This window comes from Myiozetetes cayanensis, unplaced genomic scaffold (genome assembly GCF_022539395.1).
Source record: "Myiozetetes cayanensis isolate MyiCay16 unplaced genomic scaffold, myiCay2020 scf6-25, whole genome shotgun sequence".
NCBI lineage: Eukaryota > Metazoa > Chordata > Aves > Passeriformes > Tyrannidae > Myiozetetes > Myiozetetes cayanensis.
In genome coordinates, this window is record NW_026087853.1 from 43,326,862 (window position 1) to 43,343,607 (window position 16,746).

Here is a 16,746-nt window from a genome sequence, read left to right on the forward strand (position 1 = left end):
CACACTTAGTACCAGTCTATGAGGTGCATGTCTGCATGTCTCCTTCAGCAAACAGAACTTCACTACTTGCTTGTGCACCCTGAACATTGTGGAAAATGAAATTTCTGAAGTTAGACTGAATGACAAATGAAAATTACATGCACAAATTGGCAGAGATTAACCCGTGTGTCTGCAATAGTACCCAAACTTTGTGGGCATTGAGAATAAAGTAGACATGAACTTATCTCAACTGGTTTCCAGCAGATAAAAGGCAAGAGATTTCATTTTAGATAGAGGTAAGATACTGTCAATTCAATAAACAATATTTTTAACCTCTGACACTTGAAATAAATATGATTATTTTTGAAGAATAGTTCAAATCTTATAGAAATTTAAGACGAGCAGAATCCCTTGCAGATATTGCAATCATAACACATGAACTTGACTGACTTATCAAGTTTTGCCTTTAAACCAGAAAGATTTCCTGAGAAGGCCACTCTTCCTGGACAGCTGCAGATAAACCTCATTTCTCAACATATTAGAATTAGAGTTCCATGAATAAGAAGCAAATTTCAGCCAGGCATTGCCCCAACTCTGTCTCCCTTCCCCTCAGCTACTGCTTCTCACTTTGCAGTTATCACCTCAATTATGCTTTCAGAACTGTTTTACAGGTCTGATGTCAAAATGCATCCATGGATTGGGAGAGCTTAAAATAACTCAAGTTTCGACAAAAGAGGGAATGAAGATACTAAGAGAGGCAAACACAAGCAGTGCATTTCTGCAACAGTTTAATCCAGCTTTTCCGTGAAGAAAAATTATCTCCGAAAAAACCTGTAGCCTCTGCAAGTAGTTTAGGAGATAAGTGAAGGTGCGTCACTGTTTAATCCCAGGTGGCAACTAAGCACCAGGCAGCTGCTCGCTCACTCCCCCACAGCGCGAGGCGGGAGAAAATCAGAAGAGTAAAAGGGGGAGCTTTCCTAAAGGGCTTCCACAGGTCTTGGTTTAGTATCTTCAAGAACCATGAAATTAGAGCCACTTCCAGTACACACCACTAAATTCGGTATACTGACCAAATATTTTTAAATATAATAAAAATTACTGAAATTCAGAAGATTATGGTAAGTAAAAAAACTTTCATTCAGGATTTTTACCCAACTAAATACAAGTTTTAAAACAAAAAGACACTAAGCAAAAACCACCTTTGTGATATTTTGCATGAAAATGAAGTCTCTGCCCAGAAAGTGTTCTACTGAAAAATTATTGTTTATTTTTTTTAAATGCATGTCATACATACTTTGCTAAACTGAGATCCGGGAAAGAAGATTCTAGTCTGCAAAGTTAATTTTGAAACTATTAAAACATCCTATTGCATGGTACACTCAGCTGATTTTAGTAAAAACAAAACCAGTTTTAGCCAAAATAAAGTGATTTTTTATTATACCTTAAGCTTTAAGAACTTTTACTAAATAAGTCACTTCAGTGAACAGGAGTTGAGATAAAAAGGGAACTTCTTGATCTTATACATAAGCATTTCTGTATAAATTAGACACAGTGGACACATGAAAGTTGGAATTTACACACACACATATACATTGATATTTACAGTTTTTAATCTAATTCTCAATGTATATTTAAAATAATTCAGTCTTCTGTGGGACAGATTTCTATTCTAATAGTTTAACATAAGCTTTAAGCATGTATATAAATTTCAGTGAAAGAGATAATCCTGCTTCCTTCACACTAATACCATTACTTTGCCTTCTAGAGGAATTTACCAAGCTTGGCTGGCATGTACTAAAACTCACTTTCTTTGCTCACCATGGATAAAGTAATTCTCACTCACAATTTGAGAAGGGAGCATTAGCTTTCCTTTCCCACTTAGTTCCACAGAGAGGCCAGCAAAACTAAATTTTAAGATTGTACCTAGAAGTACAGAGCATGAGCGTATTTTAATTTGAAGCTTCCCTTACTATCTTCCACATGAATAAATTCAGATTTTAACCATTAAGAAGCAAATATTGCTGCATCTGGATGGAAGGAAACAAAAACCTACTGGACAGTGTGTAGTCCTGTGACAAACTGCAGATGTCTACAGTGTGCTGTGTTAGTCGGCAAAGTAACACCTCTGTCCTCCTACATCTTATCCTATAAGTTGTCCAATTCAATAATCACAGGGAACTACAGCTTGAATCCAACATACAGAACATTGAAAAAAATTATTTGAATGCACAGTCATCTGCCTACGCAAAAATCTACACCTCCTGGGGGAGTTTATGTAAACAAAACAAACGATTCATTAGTAGCACATGTTATAGCGAATCAGTTAAACTACTAACCTTTGGCCAATTGTTTTCTTAATTTCAAAACAGCATCAATATTACAGTCAGCAGCAGCATATGCATGAGGTATCGTAGTTTTAGACTCTGTTAATCTCTTAGCAATGACTCTTCGGATGTTGCTAGCTGGGATTTCTGTGAATGTGCCCTGAAAGAAATCATATGCTGCATATTAATTATCAAGAGAGAAAACATACTTCTGCTCTGCTGAAACAGTACTCCAGCATTTATGTGTTACCATCAGTGACTCCTGCTCACTTAAAATATCCCCTAAGTATTCAAAAGCAATACATTCCAACTACTGAAATTAATATGATTAAGACCAATGAGTGTTCTAGTCTGTTCCTCTTAACTGAGATCAACATAATAGGTTTTACACAATAGTTTTATTTTACAGTACAGAATTAATCCTCTTTCAAAACAACAACAATTAAAAAAAAAATTCAAATGTTGAGCACTAATTTTCAACCAGAGTATATAAGCACTATTCTATTTTCCAGACTTGGCATATTGCTCAGATTATGCTTGGTTTCACTTAAATTATAATAGAATATTTCCTCAGTAAGCTACTGTTTTTTCAGTTCCCTGACTCACAGAATCCTAAGTACATACTGAATAGTACTCAACACACAACAAACTGCAATATGTATGTTCCACTGCAATCATGGAAACGTTTTATTCTGTGATGGAAAAATAAGTAAGTTTGAGCTTCTGTGTTGTTTGGTTCTTTGTACAGTGCAAAAAAAAGCAGTGTTTTCTGCATATTATGAATTGTAGGTACCTTGTAAATTCAACTGTAAACTTACGCCTAAAAAGATACATCAAATCTAGTTCTAGAACCAGAATATTTTCACAAGAGCTTTTCCATTTCTACTAATGTCTATTTCAGCAAGGGCATTTATTCTTAAAAATAATTTCTGGTATTTCTAACACTTCTTCAACATAGAAACTGTATTTAGGTGCCAAAGTTTGCAAAATCACTCTTCAAAGCAATCACTAAGCCCTTTCCTTGCTCACTTCTTGACAACTCATCTATGAGCACTTACATCTTGCAGGAAAGCAAATGCATGAAGTAAGTAAAAATAAATCAAACTTCTCCAAGTTTGGAAATACTCACTGCCATACTGATCCTGTAGTCACTGAGGGAAAAAGAATATTGTTGATTTCCAAAGTAGTGGCATCTTGTTTGGGGACTGAAATAAAACTGCTGCCTCTGACTTTCCCATTTCCAAGGCCTGCAGTGTAGGTTTTTCCATGGCTTCAGTTTGCAAGCTACACAAAGTACTATGCAGACCATAATTTCATGGATTTCACAGTTTGAATTACACAGCTTTAGGATCCCTGAAACATACTAACAACTGCACGTGACAGGGCTTTCTAAGGCCACGTGAGTGTCCTTAGTTTCCTCCTTCTCTCCAGTTCTAGAAATATCACAGAGTTACTTAAGTGGCCCTTGCACTATTCGCTGTAGGAATGCTGAAATCTAAACAGGAGTGTTACCAGAGCAGCAGGTTGTCCTGGAGTGGAAAGTGGTGGAACTGCTGGCCTTGGATAAGCAGCTGTTGGTGGTGAAGCAGAAGGCACTGCAGCAGGTTGGAGAGGAGCTGGAGAAACCATAGGTTTCAGTTCAGTGGGTTTACCCTTCTGCTTCTCTTGCAGAAGTTTGAGAGCATCCCTGATGATTAAACACAGTGAAATACTGTTAATAAGGAAACTACTTAACAAGTCCTAAGTATTACTATTCCATCATTTATTCTAACTAATTAGCCACTTCTGTACATTCAAATTTCTGTTGCCAAACCAAACATTAAGAAGGTGATTATTATTAACTGATACTAATTTTATGTTATTTTTGTAGTATCTTCTTAGTATATTCTCTTAACTTCTGTGAATAAAAGGGCTTGAATATGCCGTAACAGAAAACATTTGTGTTAGAGAAGCATAACAATCATCATTAGTAACTGTGAGCGTCCAAAGTGATTTGTGAATTGCACTAACAATTCTTCTAAATAAGACAGTATACTTATTCAGGCTATAAAGTATCAAGTAAAAGCTGTTTCAACTGTTATATTTGTAATTATATGAATTTAATATAATTGCTTAGTGGTAATTGAAAATTAGGTAATACATTTAATCACTTATTTCTCTGTACCCTTCTGCCATACAGTCAGGTACAGATGGCAAACTGGTCCATACTCCATAAGCCATGTGAAGACAGCACCACACTAGAGAAACAAAGCCAAAACCTGGGTAACATCTAGCAGTCCCAGGTGTGGTTGAACCTTGCATGCTCTGTTCTCCCAGGATTTTACAGCTACCACCACAAGATCTCCCTGTTGTGGACACCTTATGACAGACATGAGCAACTCCCAACTTTAAGCCACGATACCACATCTACCCCAGGTACACTGTATTTATAAAGCAGCACGCTGAAGATTTGCACCTACGAGGCTAAACAGAAAAGACTGCATTTACACCATCACTGTCAGCTGTAGATCCCCCCTCTTTATGCTCCAGATCTAATTAGAAGAGCCTGTAACGTACCTTAGACAAATTTCTATTACTTCATGGAGACATCACCACATACATCACATAGACCGTTTTACTCCATAAATTGGCAGAGGAAATTAAAAACAAATTAAAAATCAGACTCTTTACAACTCTACCATTGTTTTGAAACACAAGCCATAAATACTAAATAAATCTGCCTAATTTCAGTGGATTACTGTTTGAGTGAGAGTCTATTCTTGAGTGACAGCCAAGAGTTTGTTATTAAATTTATTCATTAAATTAAATGTAGAAAGAACAAAATCTCAGAACATTTTATGTTCTTAGTTGTTCTTAAAAAGTAGCATTCCAGCACCAAGAACTGACAACTGAAACACTCTGTATGTTCTACATACTGAATTTTATCAATTGCTGACTTGTTTCAATTTATTTTTAGCTCAACAATTTTTTGCTTCAGCAAACAATATTAAAAATAAAAACTGAATGAGCTCAAGATATAATCTGACATAATTAAAAGTTGTTACTTATTTTCCCACATTAACATGTTAGCCAAAATTTGTTTTAAAATTAAGTGTTTAGTCTTTAACACCACTATACCAGGGAAAAAAAATAGATTTCACAGAACCAAAATCATTCCTTAGCATTATAATTTGAAACAAAAAAAGTAACTGTGTGACATAATGCAACTTTTTTAGTTAACACATTAGAAGCTACCAAACATTACTAATGGGTTTTAACTTGGCAGTCATAAGAGAGACCATCTGGTTTTGGTGGTTTTTAGTGTGTTACCTGAAAAATGTATTGCCAAAACTGAGCTTAGTTTTATAAGATTCACTGAAGACTTTTTGAAACTAATTTGTGAGCATTACATACAAATATATACAAAATATACGAATCCAAGGTGCAACCAGAAATGTATGGGTTGACACAAGCCTCCTCTGGTGGCAGTTACTGTTACTAAACTGGCCCCATCCCATCTTATATGAATGAAGTAAACAAACGTTCATATAAGATCCTGGAAGAAGGAAAATGGTGAGAATGCTACACATCAAACTTTTAGGAATGAGACTTACTGCCTTATTAGCATTAGAGGAGCTCATTCCTCCATAATGGCAGCTGACAAACCCCACACAGCAGAGATCCTGCTGTGCCCAGCACATACATGTGAACATCATCTCCAGAAAAACAGCGCTGCATCTGTGCACTGGGCTTTATTTGCAAGCTGAAAATGTCTGAGCAGAGATCCCAGACCACACTAACTTAATGAGATCTGGTAGGAAGGCACTGATGGGAGGAACACAGCCTCAGAAAAACATAGTTCTTGGTAACTTGCCTCCTCACCTTTTCATGGCTGCATTTATAAATCCCTACATCACTAAAATAAGATGGGAAAGGACAGAAGTGGCCTGTAACAATCAGTTTTACCATAGCTCTCCCAAATACTGTCTGAGCTGATGTCAGAAGCATGGTACAACCTTTGACAGAATTTGTGAGTTACTCTATACTGACACACCAGTTTTCTAGTATGTTTTTACAGAAAGCAAAGGATATTGCTTAGAAATAATAATTAAAGAAGCTGCCCCTCCATTAAAAAAAACCAAACGCAAACAACAAAACAAGCGGGAAGAGGTAACTGTATAGACACATAAGAAAAATATCAATAAATAAAAGCATATAAATAAATAAAGTATCAGCCTACTAAGGGAGAAGATTGTGACAGAGAAAGCTATTCAGTAAAAGTTCCTATTGCTACTAAGAATTTTACAGCGAATTGAATTTAAAGCTAGACAGTTGAGGGAAAGATTCTTACTTGCCTGTGTAACTCCCTGTCTTTCTTTGTTTATTTTAATCTGGTAAGTGTAGCAAAGGAAAAATCTCCCTGAATATCTGTAGCAGCTCTCTATAAAAATATGCACACATTTCATTTCAAACTGAATATAATAGCACAGTCCGTAGGGATATGAAAGATTAACTGCATTTCAAAAGAATGGTTAAAAAACCCCAGGCATTCTGTACCTTAAAAAGACATTACAAAGTCAAATCTTCTGTATAAAAGAATGTAGTTTTAAAAAGAAATTATTTTGCTAGATAATTCTCATAACTACAGAAAAATCTTTGCTACATCTCCATGACAACTAGGAAATGTTCATTTATGAGCTCAAAGTCCTAGAGGGTTTCCACCTGCCACAGTCTTGTTACACACCACAAATTACCGTTACAGTTACATAATTAAGAAAAAACTATCTCTGATGATTTCTGTTACACAGGATATTATATCTAGTCAACTCCTTATTTTATCTCAACTCAGGTAAAGATTATAAGAAAAATAAAAGTTTTGAAAAAACCGTCTCCTTTTCTGGGTTCAATTCCAAGTTATATTGACTTGGTCCTGGTTGTCTTTGACTGGAATTAAAACAACTGCAGCCTGAAAGGTCTATGTAAGACAATAATGGCATTTGTTGAAAGGAAAATTTTACTAAGAATAAAAATATTTATTTCTGCCAAAATCCTCACCTCCAATAACATACATGCTCATGTGAAGATAATGCATCATTTCAAGGCTAAAGGCACTGGATCTACCATGTTTTTATACACAACTTCCCCCTGGGAGGCTTGGCTGCCAATGATTACAAGAGAACGCTCAAAAAGTTTAATAAACCACTAGAAGCCGGATCATAACAAACCATAGCTTTGTAAACAAACACTCTTTAAATCATAGACAGGGAAAAATGGAAAAACAGGAGAAAAACAGAATTCTGGAATTTATTATTATACTTCATTGGTCTCCCCAGTCTACGAAAAATGGGAACAAATGAAATCCTGACAGATTTCATAACTGAACTTCAGTGAAAAAAGCAAAAGATCTGAACTCTCCAAGAGTTAAAGAAAACAGGCCACTGGTACTTTATTTTGGCTCTGTATGCATCTTGGAGGAGCAAAATACTGGAGATACACAACAGTAGCTCACAGTGGTGCTTAGGAGTCAACAGTCACCATTAGGCTGAGCTGCAGGAAATACGACAGCATTACCACACAGCTAAGATGGGACACAGAAAATATTAGTGTTTGTTTTAACCAAGGTTTCTTAAAATATTTCCTAATCTGTTCTCCCTGTGTTTTCATTAGGTTTTTCAAATTTAACTAAGCCTATCCACAGGAAAAAAACAGAACAAAGGCTATGCCTTTTAAATACATTGATGTTAATCTCATGGTGATTGCTCTAGTTTCAAAGGAAGAAATCAAGAAATACAGGGTTGTAGCTTTAACAAAATATCTACATACTCTTTAGTGAAGATTCCTCGAGGCCCAGTAGGTGTAACATTGCTTGGATCTAGTCCATGTGTTTCCAGAATGTTGCGAGCTGCAGGACTTAGACGAACCCTAAAGACATGAGGGGAAAAATAAACTATTTAAATAATAAGATCAACTTATTTCATTTAATGTACATCAAGAGAAACTACATTTCTGCCAGGAAACAGAAATGTGGTTAACTACAAAGCAGAGTAATAACTACATAGCTACAGAGTACCCAGTACACATTAACATGACTTGCTCTCTGAAATGAGGAAAAAAGCCAACATGTAGGTATTTCAGAATTCTTAGACACAAAAGAAGCAACATATTCATAAAAAAATAAATACTTGGTTTCAAGTCTTTCCACAAAACCTCCAATTCATTATTTCCTAAAGGAGACTGTATTTGCACCTCACTGAATTTTAAGAACTCTCTATTAAGCTCTTGCCAAAAAAAGGTTCGTCAAAAATGATCACTTCATTCTGAACATGCTGATACATCTCTAATTAATAGCTGCAGTGAGACATCACTGTCTGATATTCTTTGGTACTAAAATGTAAGACATAATCCTTTCAAGGATCCTTTCAGTGGATCATCCTCCTACTACAGGTAAGGCTTGGGCAATGACCTCAATTAGTTGTCTTCCACTTGCATGAGAAAAGCTTGAATGCTGCCAGCAGTAAGAACACAGAGCAAACCAGATTGAAAAGGTAATGAAGTTGGGGACAAAAAGAGAAAAAAAAAGAAAAATCCCACAAACAAGAAAATATAAAACTTCAAACTACCAAACCCAAAGTTTGCATAACACATGCTACAAAAATTAGTTTCCTATCTTTTCTTTAACAGGCTGTAACATCACAGCTTTTGTGCTATCACAATTCACTGCAAGTAAGGAGTGATAAATCCAAACAAGATCTATCCTGCACGATGAAGCAGTGATTTATAGATTACTGTTACCTGACTAACACTCTGGGGCTGACTCCCTCTCCAGGATGTTTGTAATGCTTAGAGCACCTTAACAGATTAAAACAAAGCAAAACAAACAAAGACCACATAAACCTACTCTTCTGAGTTTTTCACATTCCTCTGTTATGAAAATTAGAATAATATAAAAAATACAAGAGCTTCGTTTCAGAGTGTGCCATTTGTTTGGTTTTTTAATCTCTTAGAAAAAGAAATAGAAAACAAATTATAGATACACTGAGCATCTGATGCATAAGCATTAGTGTCCATCATACATTAACACAATTTCTTCTGTAAGCTTAAAATCCTTCATAAAGCAATTGTATGTCAGAATAAAATTAATTTTATTCTAATAAAATTATGTTGTTTGAACTGACTTCTTGGGCTTACAGGCAAAGAAACATTCTAGGCATGCAAGCCTTATTACCTCACACATACTGAAACGCTCCTAAACTAACAGCCTATTACTTATGGTAAAAAGGGATAAAAGATTATTTTTGGTTCAGGTCTACAAATCTAACAAAGAGTTGCATTTCTTAACAAACACAGAAACCTACTGCAGTTTTCCAGGTTGAGGTTCCAATTTAGGAGGAGCTGAAACTGAGGGACTTGCAGGAGTTGAGGGACGTGCAGGTGCCGGTGGAGCCAGAGAAGATGGATCACTACCAGCAGCTGGTATTTCAACTTGCTTCCAGTCCTGTCCTTCCTCTACCAGCAGACCAATTAGTGAGCCCAAGCGTACATTTTTGCTTCCTTCTTCCACCTAAATTTAAGGCAATGAGAACATTAAGTTACATATTGTGCTGTCTACTCTAATATGACTGAAAATGGTAGATGTAAAAGTTTCAGGTATGCTAATGACAATTCATCAATAAAATATATCCCATTTTATTCCTATTATTACTAAGATGACTCAAGACTGAAATGAACTATAATTGCTATTATAAGGTTAGGAATATTAACCTATGTCCCCAAATTCCATACACCTAAAGTTAGCATTCAGAAATCAAAGTAAGTTTTTAAACACACAGCTTTTGCAGCTCAGAACTAGAATAGACAAACTGTTACAACTTTGCTTAACTTTTCATCTTATGGATTTTTGAGTCACTACTTCGTTTTCACTATTCACTATACCAAAAACCCTCTGTATAAATCTCAACAAACCAGAGAATCTCAAATGTAGTAAGAGCTGAAATAAGTAGAAGGACTTGTGGGTTCTGATGGATGAGAAACTGGACATGAGCCAACAGTGCGCGCTTGCAGACCAGAAAGCCAAACCCATCCTGAGCTGCATCAAATTCAGCATCACCAGCAGGTTGAGGGAAGTGATTCTGCCCCTCTACTGATTAAACCCCATCCGTAGTGATGTGTCCAGGTATGGAGTCCTCAACACAGGAAAGACATGGACCTGTTCAGAGCAGGCCCAGAGGAGGGGCCACATAGATGACCAAAGGACTGGAGCACCTCTCCTACCAAGACAGGCTGAGAGAGCTGGGATTGTTCAGCCTGGAGAAGACAAGGCCTTCAAGAGACATTTTAGTGGCCTTCCAGGGGCTTATAAGAAGGAAGGAGAGGGACTTCTTGTACAGGCAGACAGTGAGAGGACAAGGGGACATGGTTTTAAAATAAAAGAGGGCAAGTTTAGGTTGGATGTTAGGAAGAAATTCTTTAGTCAGTGTGGTGAGGCATTGGCACAGGTTGCCTAGAGAAGCTGGGGCTGCCCCATCCCTAGAAGTGTTCAGGGCCAGGTTGGATGGGATCCTGAGAAACCTGATCTAGTGAATGGCATCCCTACCAGGGGGATTGGAATGAGATGACTTTAAGGTCCCTTACAACCCAAGACATTCTATGATTTTATGATTCTTGTACTGTCTGTACACATAACCAAGAAGAATCAAAAAGATGCTAACTTTGCTGACAAATCAACAAAGCACAAGTGACCCTGACAGGCAGAAAAAATTTGAGCAGATTGAGTGCTCAGTAAAATAAAGTTTCCTTGGAACTGTTGCCACGGCAGCATAGTGCTTTAGTCACTAACACACATAAAACAAAGTACATATTTATTGCCTCGACTGAGGAGAAAAATGGACAGAACTTCTGCTGGCTCATTCTGCAGTGGAATTTTTATACAAAGCAGTTTCAATTCATACTAATTCTCATTTTGGTCACAAATGAGAAAATGGTCATGGATATTAAAGTTAAGGAAACTTCCCTGTCTGACTATCCAGAAGCCACTCTGGCAGTCACACTTGCTCCACTCCAGACTTTCACTGCTGGGACTTAAACACCTTCACATCAGGCAGGTCCAGTGACCCAGTGGGTGCCCCACTTGACTTCCTGCACACCCCACACAGTCAGACAAGGTTTCTTTACCAGCTCAACCCTCAGTTTCCCACGGCAGAGTACCAGAGACCTGGATTCTTAAATTGATTTTAATTGTGGCCCAGTAACACAAAATCAGTTCAAGCTGGTGCCTCTGGGGAGGAACTGCAAACAAAGGAATCCCGGGCTTTTATATTCTCATAGTCTGTGCCCCGATAGTCTGTGATCTTCCTGCTGTGTAGTTGGGTCCTGCTGTATCAGAGCATCCAGTCACCTGGCCAGTGCCACAGGTCCCTGTGCCCTTGTTGTGCAAAAGATTGGCACCAGGTCACAGCCCCTTTCCTGGGACTCCTGACATTTCCCCCCACCCAGGGCACAACCTGCAGCTTACACTGCAACTGCACACCCAGTTATATGCTCTAAATGTATCCCTCAAAAATTAAATACAGTTCTTAAACAATCATCATCTGTTTTGTCCCAAATCGAACTAAAGTCTTTCAGGGGAAAAAAAAAAAAATCAGTGTTAATTTAAGAAGCAATTCTACTGAAAGAATAATGACCACTCTGACATTACCCTTCTAATATTTCATTCAGTTATTTAATCTTTTACTACATTTTACATTGAATCAGATGTAATCATTACAAGACCTGTTCAGACAGAAAAGTAATGCATAAGCTTCTATTTTACTGTTAGCCTGTTCTTTCTTAAATCATACATATTTAGCTTATACAGTCAAGAAAAACCAAGAAGGGTTACAGAAATTCAACTAATTTAACCTGTTCCAGCTGCTATGTAGAAGTAAATATTTACATTTCTTGAAAGCTCATATTTGATGCTTAAAAATTAAGGGAGATTTTTTTCTTGTGCATTAAATATGTAAAATGGAAACATCTATCTTTAAAGGTAAAACCCAGAACTTTAGACAAAGAGTGTGCTATTTTGACTCAGCCTTCCATACAGAACTCAGCCAAGGTGGTTCAGAATTGTAGTTGGAATCAAAAGACACAATTTTTTTTCTCTCATTTCTTTTAGGAAGCGAGTAAAATTTTGCCAGAAGCTAACTCAGAAAACATTCTTAATTTGTGCCTCTATCAACTGCATCACATCTGAAACTTTTAAGTGGCCCCTGAAAGGACAGTCTTTTCAATAAGAAATCATCTCCCCATTCACAAACCTGACACAGTTAATTTTATAAACTCTACACAAACAACTACTGAATACCCAATACAGTGCAAAAATATCCATTGGATACTGCAGAAAGACTACCAAGGATCATACCTGAGTCAGAGAAGAAAAAAAAACAAAAATTTTTTTATCTTATTGGTCTCCTATTTTTCAGTTTTCAAGTCATTAGGTTTCTTCTGTACTTTTTAGGAGACTGAAATAAAGGCCTTTCTATTCTGTACTCTAATACTTCAGGCCACCATCTCTAGATCCCTGGGATTAAACGAATCCATTAAAGATTGGTTTTGCATAATGATGTGTTCATGTTCCTCCAATAAAACTGTCTCTCTCCCTTTAATCTAAAAGATATTATAGTTTCCACTTCCTGGCACCTCCTTCTCAGACTCAGCTCTTAGCACAGGATTGTGACTGGATGATATGGATATCTTAGCTAAGGAGGAACATCACTACTCCATGATACTGGCATTACATAGATGCTGCAAAATCTGGCTTTGATCTATCAAAAAACATGCCACAACAGCAACACACACAAAGAAACTTTGGAATTTGGAATGCATTTGGAATACAAGACAGGAAATGGGAAAAAAACACAGCTTCTGAAATACTAATACTTGTAGTCATCATGAATTACTATTAAAGAAACTTGAAAAAAATCAATATTGGAACTTGCTATTTTTTTTCTTAATATTTCTCTGGGATTAATTTGTTAATATTTTTGATGGAGACAATGCCCCTACCTCCTCCTCACATAACTGAACAAAGTAGTGTCTGCAAATGCGGAAGGGGTTGCACAAGTTTTTTGTCTAGGCTATTAAGTGCAAAATAATTTTTTTTGAAACATTCAAAGCCGAAAAAGACAGAATTAAAAATAGTGAAAGCGTTACTCAGCAATTATTTAAATAACTACACGGAGACTAAAAACAGATTTAAGAATACGTTTGACGTGAGACTTCATTCTGGGATAGCAGAAAAGATTCTATGAAACTTATTACATGTGCTGCTCCACAGCAGAACACAAAACTTCACAAGTTTCAAGGTGCTACAAAAAAACTGAACATCTGAGAAAAATTACTATTTAGCAATGGAATTAAAAGAAGGAAAAGACAAAAATCTTACTTGTTAATATAAAGCAGTGCTTACATGCAAGTTAACCTGCAGAAATAAAACACTAATGACAGTTTCCTGTAAACCCTGATAGATTCCACTTGTAGCTGAGTTCCATCTTATACCATCTCTCCTCCCTTTCCAGCTCCCCATCAATTTTGATGCTTTGATTTTTACAAAGGATGTTGCCTTTGCTTATACAAAAAAGGAAGATGCTAAACAGAACATCACTTCTTAAAATCAGTCACACAGGACACTACCCTCCCTCTTCTGTTTTTGCAAAGGGTAACTATGGAAATACATGCTCCTGTAAGAAAATGCAACTGTAGCAGAGATAGGCAACCTAACATACCAGTCCAAAAAGCTTTTGTGGTAACAGCAGAAATAGGTGTCTCACTGTGAGTAAGGCAGAATTTTCTAGGAACTAGTTCATACCCATGCCCATTCTGCTATTTCCTAAGTAGTTGGAGTGCAATTAATACCAGTATGCCTAATATATATAATTATGCAATCCACACCTCTTGTATAGATGTTCTCCAGATGAGACCTCCCTAATCAAATTACATATTTACTATAAATACACAACTCATTTTTATGTTATTTAAAGTTCTTCCAATTCACCCTATTGTTTAATTATTGTGGAGGGAGAGAAGAAACAGTTGCAATTCACCACCAGCATAGAAATGAGACTGTTCAGAAAATTTCAGTGTGAAGAATTTGAGAGAGAAAAGCATAAGAAACAAAGACACAAAATGTTAGTCCTCCCAAGTAAACCACGAGGATGGAGCCTTGGAGGGTAAGGAATACAGACTATAATTTACTTTACTTATGTTCTTTTCTTTCAAGTGAGGCATAGACTAGCCTATAAGCACCAGGAATATCTGGAAAATGTGTTTTGGAACAAAAAGTAAATTTATTATTTAAGATCATCCATGATTATCTGCACGATTTCTAAAAGCGAAAAAGATATCCTTGTTCTTGTTGGAAGTGCTACAGGCTAGTTGAGAGTTTAAGCCTTCACAGGACATACGAGAAAACCCCACAGATTTGAATATTGTTTGGAGAAAATTTTAGAAAAGTGGTGAATATTGAAAGGGAGGGTAAACACTTACCCTGTCTTTATACACAATTCACAATACACTTTAACTTCCCTCCCTAGAGATAAGAAACTTGAAAATATTCCCGTTTCACATATTTAATGCACAAGAAAAAGTTTCTCTTAATTTTTAAGCATCAAATATGAGCTTTCAAGAAATGTAGTATTTACTTCTACATAGCAGCTGGAACAGAACGCTACAGAATTACAGCCCCACCCTTCTTAATTCTGATGAGAATTAGCATCAGGTCATTTTGAAATAAGAAACGTTTTTTAAAAACATTAGAAAAGAGAAAGAGGAGAAGACAGGAAAAGAGACAGAATTTAACTTGTCTTTTTAGATGCCTGTATGCAAAGCACAGCATAGGACCTGCAAGCAGACCTTAAGCAGTCCAGGGTTAGGACTAAGTCCTTCATCCTGATCTCTCTTGTCCAGTTGTTACTGCTTCCATGTTGGTACAGAGCAGGATTTAATGCCAAGCATAAAAAAGGAACCCAAACACACTCAGCATTATCTCTGTTATATATGCACATAAACACCAATACTAGCAAATTATTTTCTGAGAACTTCACACTCATCCCAGTTCTCTTTCTGTATATTAAGCTTAGTCAATCTAATTTTAATACAGGAAATTATTAACTCCATGAATTGTCCTCTAGGTCAGCCCATCTTGTATACTGTTCCACCCTGAATGACTAGCACAAGATAATCTAACACAGAGACCACACATCCCAGATAGAGTACCATCCAAAATTCCACAGTCCAACTAACTCCTTTTGATTTGTTTTCTATAACTCAGAGTGAGAGATGTCATGAACTACAATATTGCATGAACATAATTCATAAGGTGTAAAACACACAAAACAACATAATTCCATCAGGGTAACTGAAAATCGATCACATAGATACACACAATCATGAGCAATGTACCAGTTGTCTGCTACATGTGTGAAACAAATAAAGCAATTAGTTCTCCCTTGGAACGCAAGCAAGTGCATTATTTTCAAAGCTGAGCAGAAATTTTGCTATCTAAACTAATTTTTGAGGCAAAATACTAAACAACAGTCTAAACAGAAGTTATATCATCCTACTCAGAGATGCAGAATCCCTACCAGTATTTTAGCCAATATGCCCTCATCACTCGATTCCATGGTAACCACTGCTTTGTCCGTTTCAATTTCACACAATGCATCTCCAACATTCACTGTTTCACCTGTAAAATATAACAGAATTTAAGAATACTTAGCCTAAACTTCTTTTCAGATTATAAAAATAAGAGATCTAGCCATATAACATAGTAATTTTATATTCTTTAATATATTTTATAGCTAGATGCTCCCCCATTGTTTTTTATCATATTGGATATTTCCTTTCCAAATATGACATGTTCCAAATACTGATGTTTACAGTAGGTTTTCCAAGAGAAACACACAATGAAATTTATTTCCAGAACCACATACTCAGTAACATTGCCATGAATAAAATACTGACCCTTCCACATTCATTGTCAGCCACCAGCCAGAGCCAGAGCAAGCTATCTAAAACTATTTAAGCCAATGGTCACAGGCAACAGCATCTTTAAGTATCACAGTTCTTTAATTGGTATCCATACTACTAAAGACACTTAAATAAAAATCTCAGGAATTTTATTATCTTTCGGAAAGCAGATCTGAAAGCTTGTTTAATCTCCTATATAGTTAAAAAAGGTCTTTCAGAAACATACATACTTTATGAAATAAAAATATGCACAAGTGCTAGAAATTGCTTTTGCTACATTACACAAATCCATGATTAATTCTGAAGCATACTCTTCTTCTGCTTTTGAAGAATATCTGTATCTGCTAGCAGATGATAAAGGTATTATGAATCTGGATTATTTCTACAAATCAATACTGACTAGATGGCCAACATTAAAACTGAAATTACATTAAAATTTTCGAGGCAGTTGAACGTTTTG

General features: G+C 36.3%; 1 protein-coding gene across 2 annotated transcripts in view; it reads right to left on the minus strand.

Annotated features, from left to right (window-relative positions):
- PDHX (pyruvate dehydrogenase complex component X) overlaps nt 1–16,746 on the minus strand; it is a 40,134-nt gene that overhangs the window by 13,083 nt on the left and 10,305 nt on the right. For both annotated transcript variants that reach the window (XM_050335850.1, XM_050335851.1), the window contains exons 3-7: nt 15,902–16,002; nt 9,638–9,843; nt 8,106–8,204; nt 3,816–3,990; nt 2,316–2,463 (exon numbers count right to left, since the gene is read on the minus strand). In XM_050335850.1, coding sequence (XP_050191807.1) covers nt 2,316–2,463; nt 3,816–3,990; nt 8,106–8,204; nt 9,638–9,843; nt 15,902–16,002 — 729 coding nt within the window. The remainder of the gene's footprint in view (nt 1–2,315; nt 2,464–3,815; nt 3,991–8,105; nt 8,205–9,637; nt 9,844–15,901; nt 16,003–16,746) is intronic.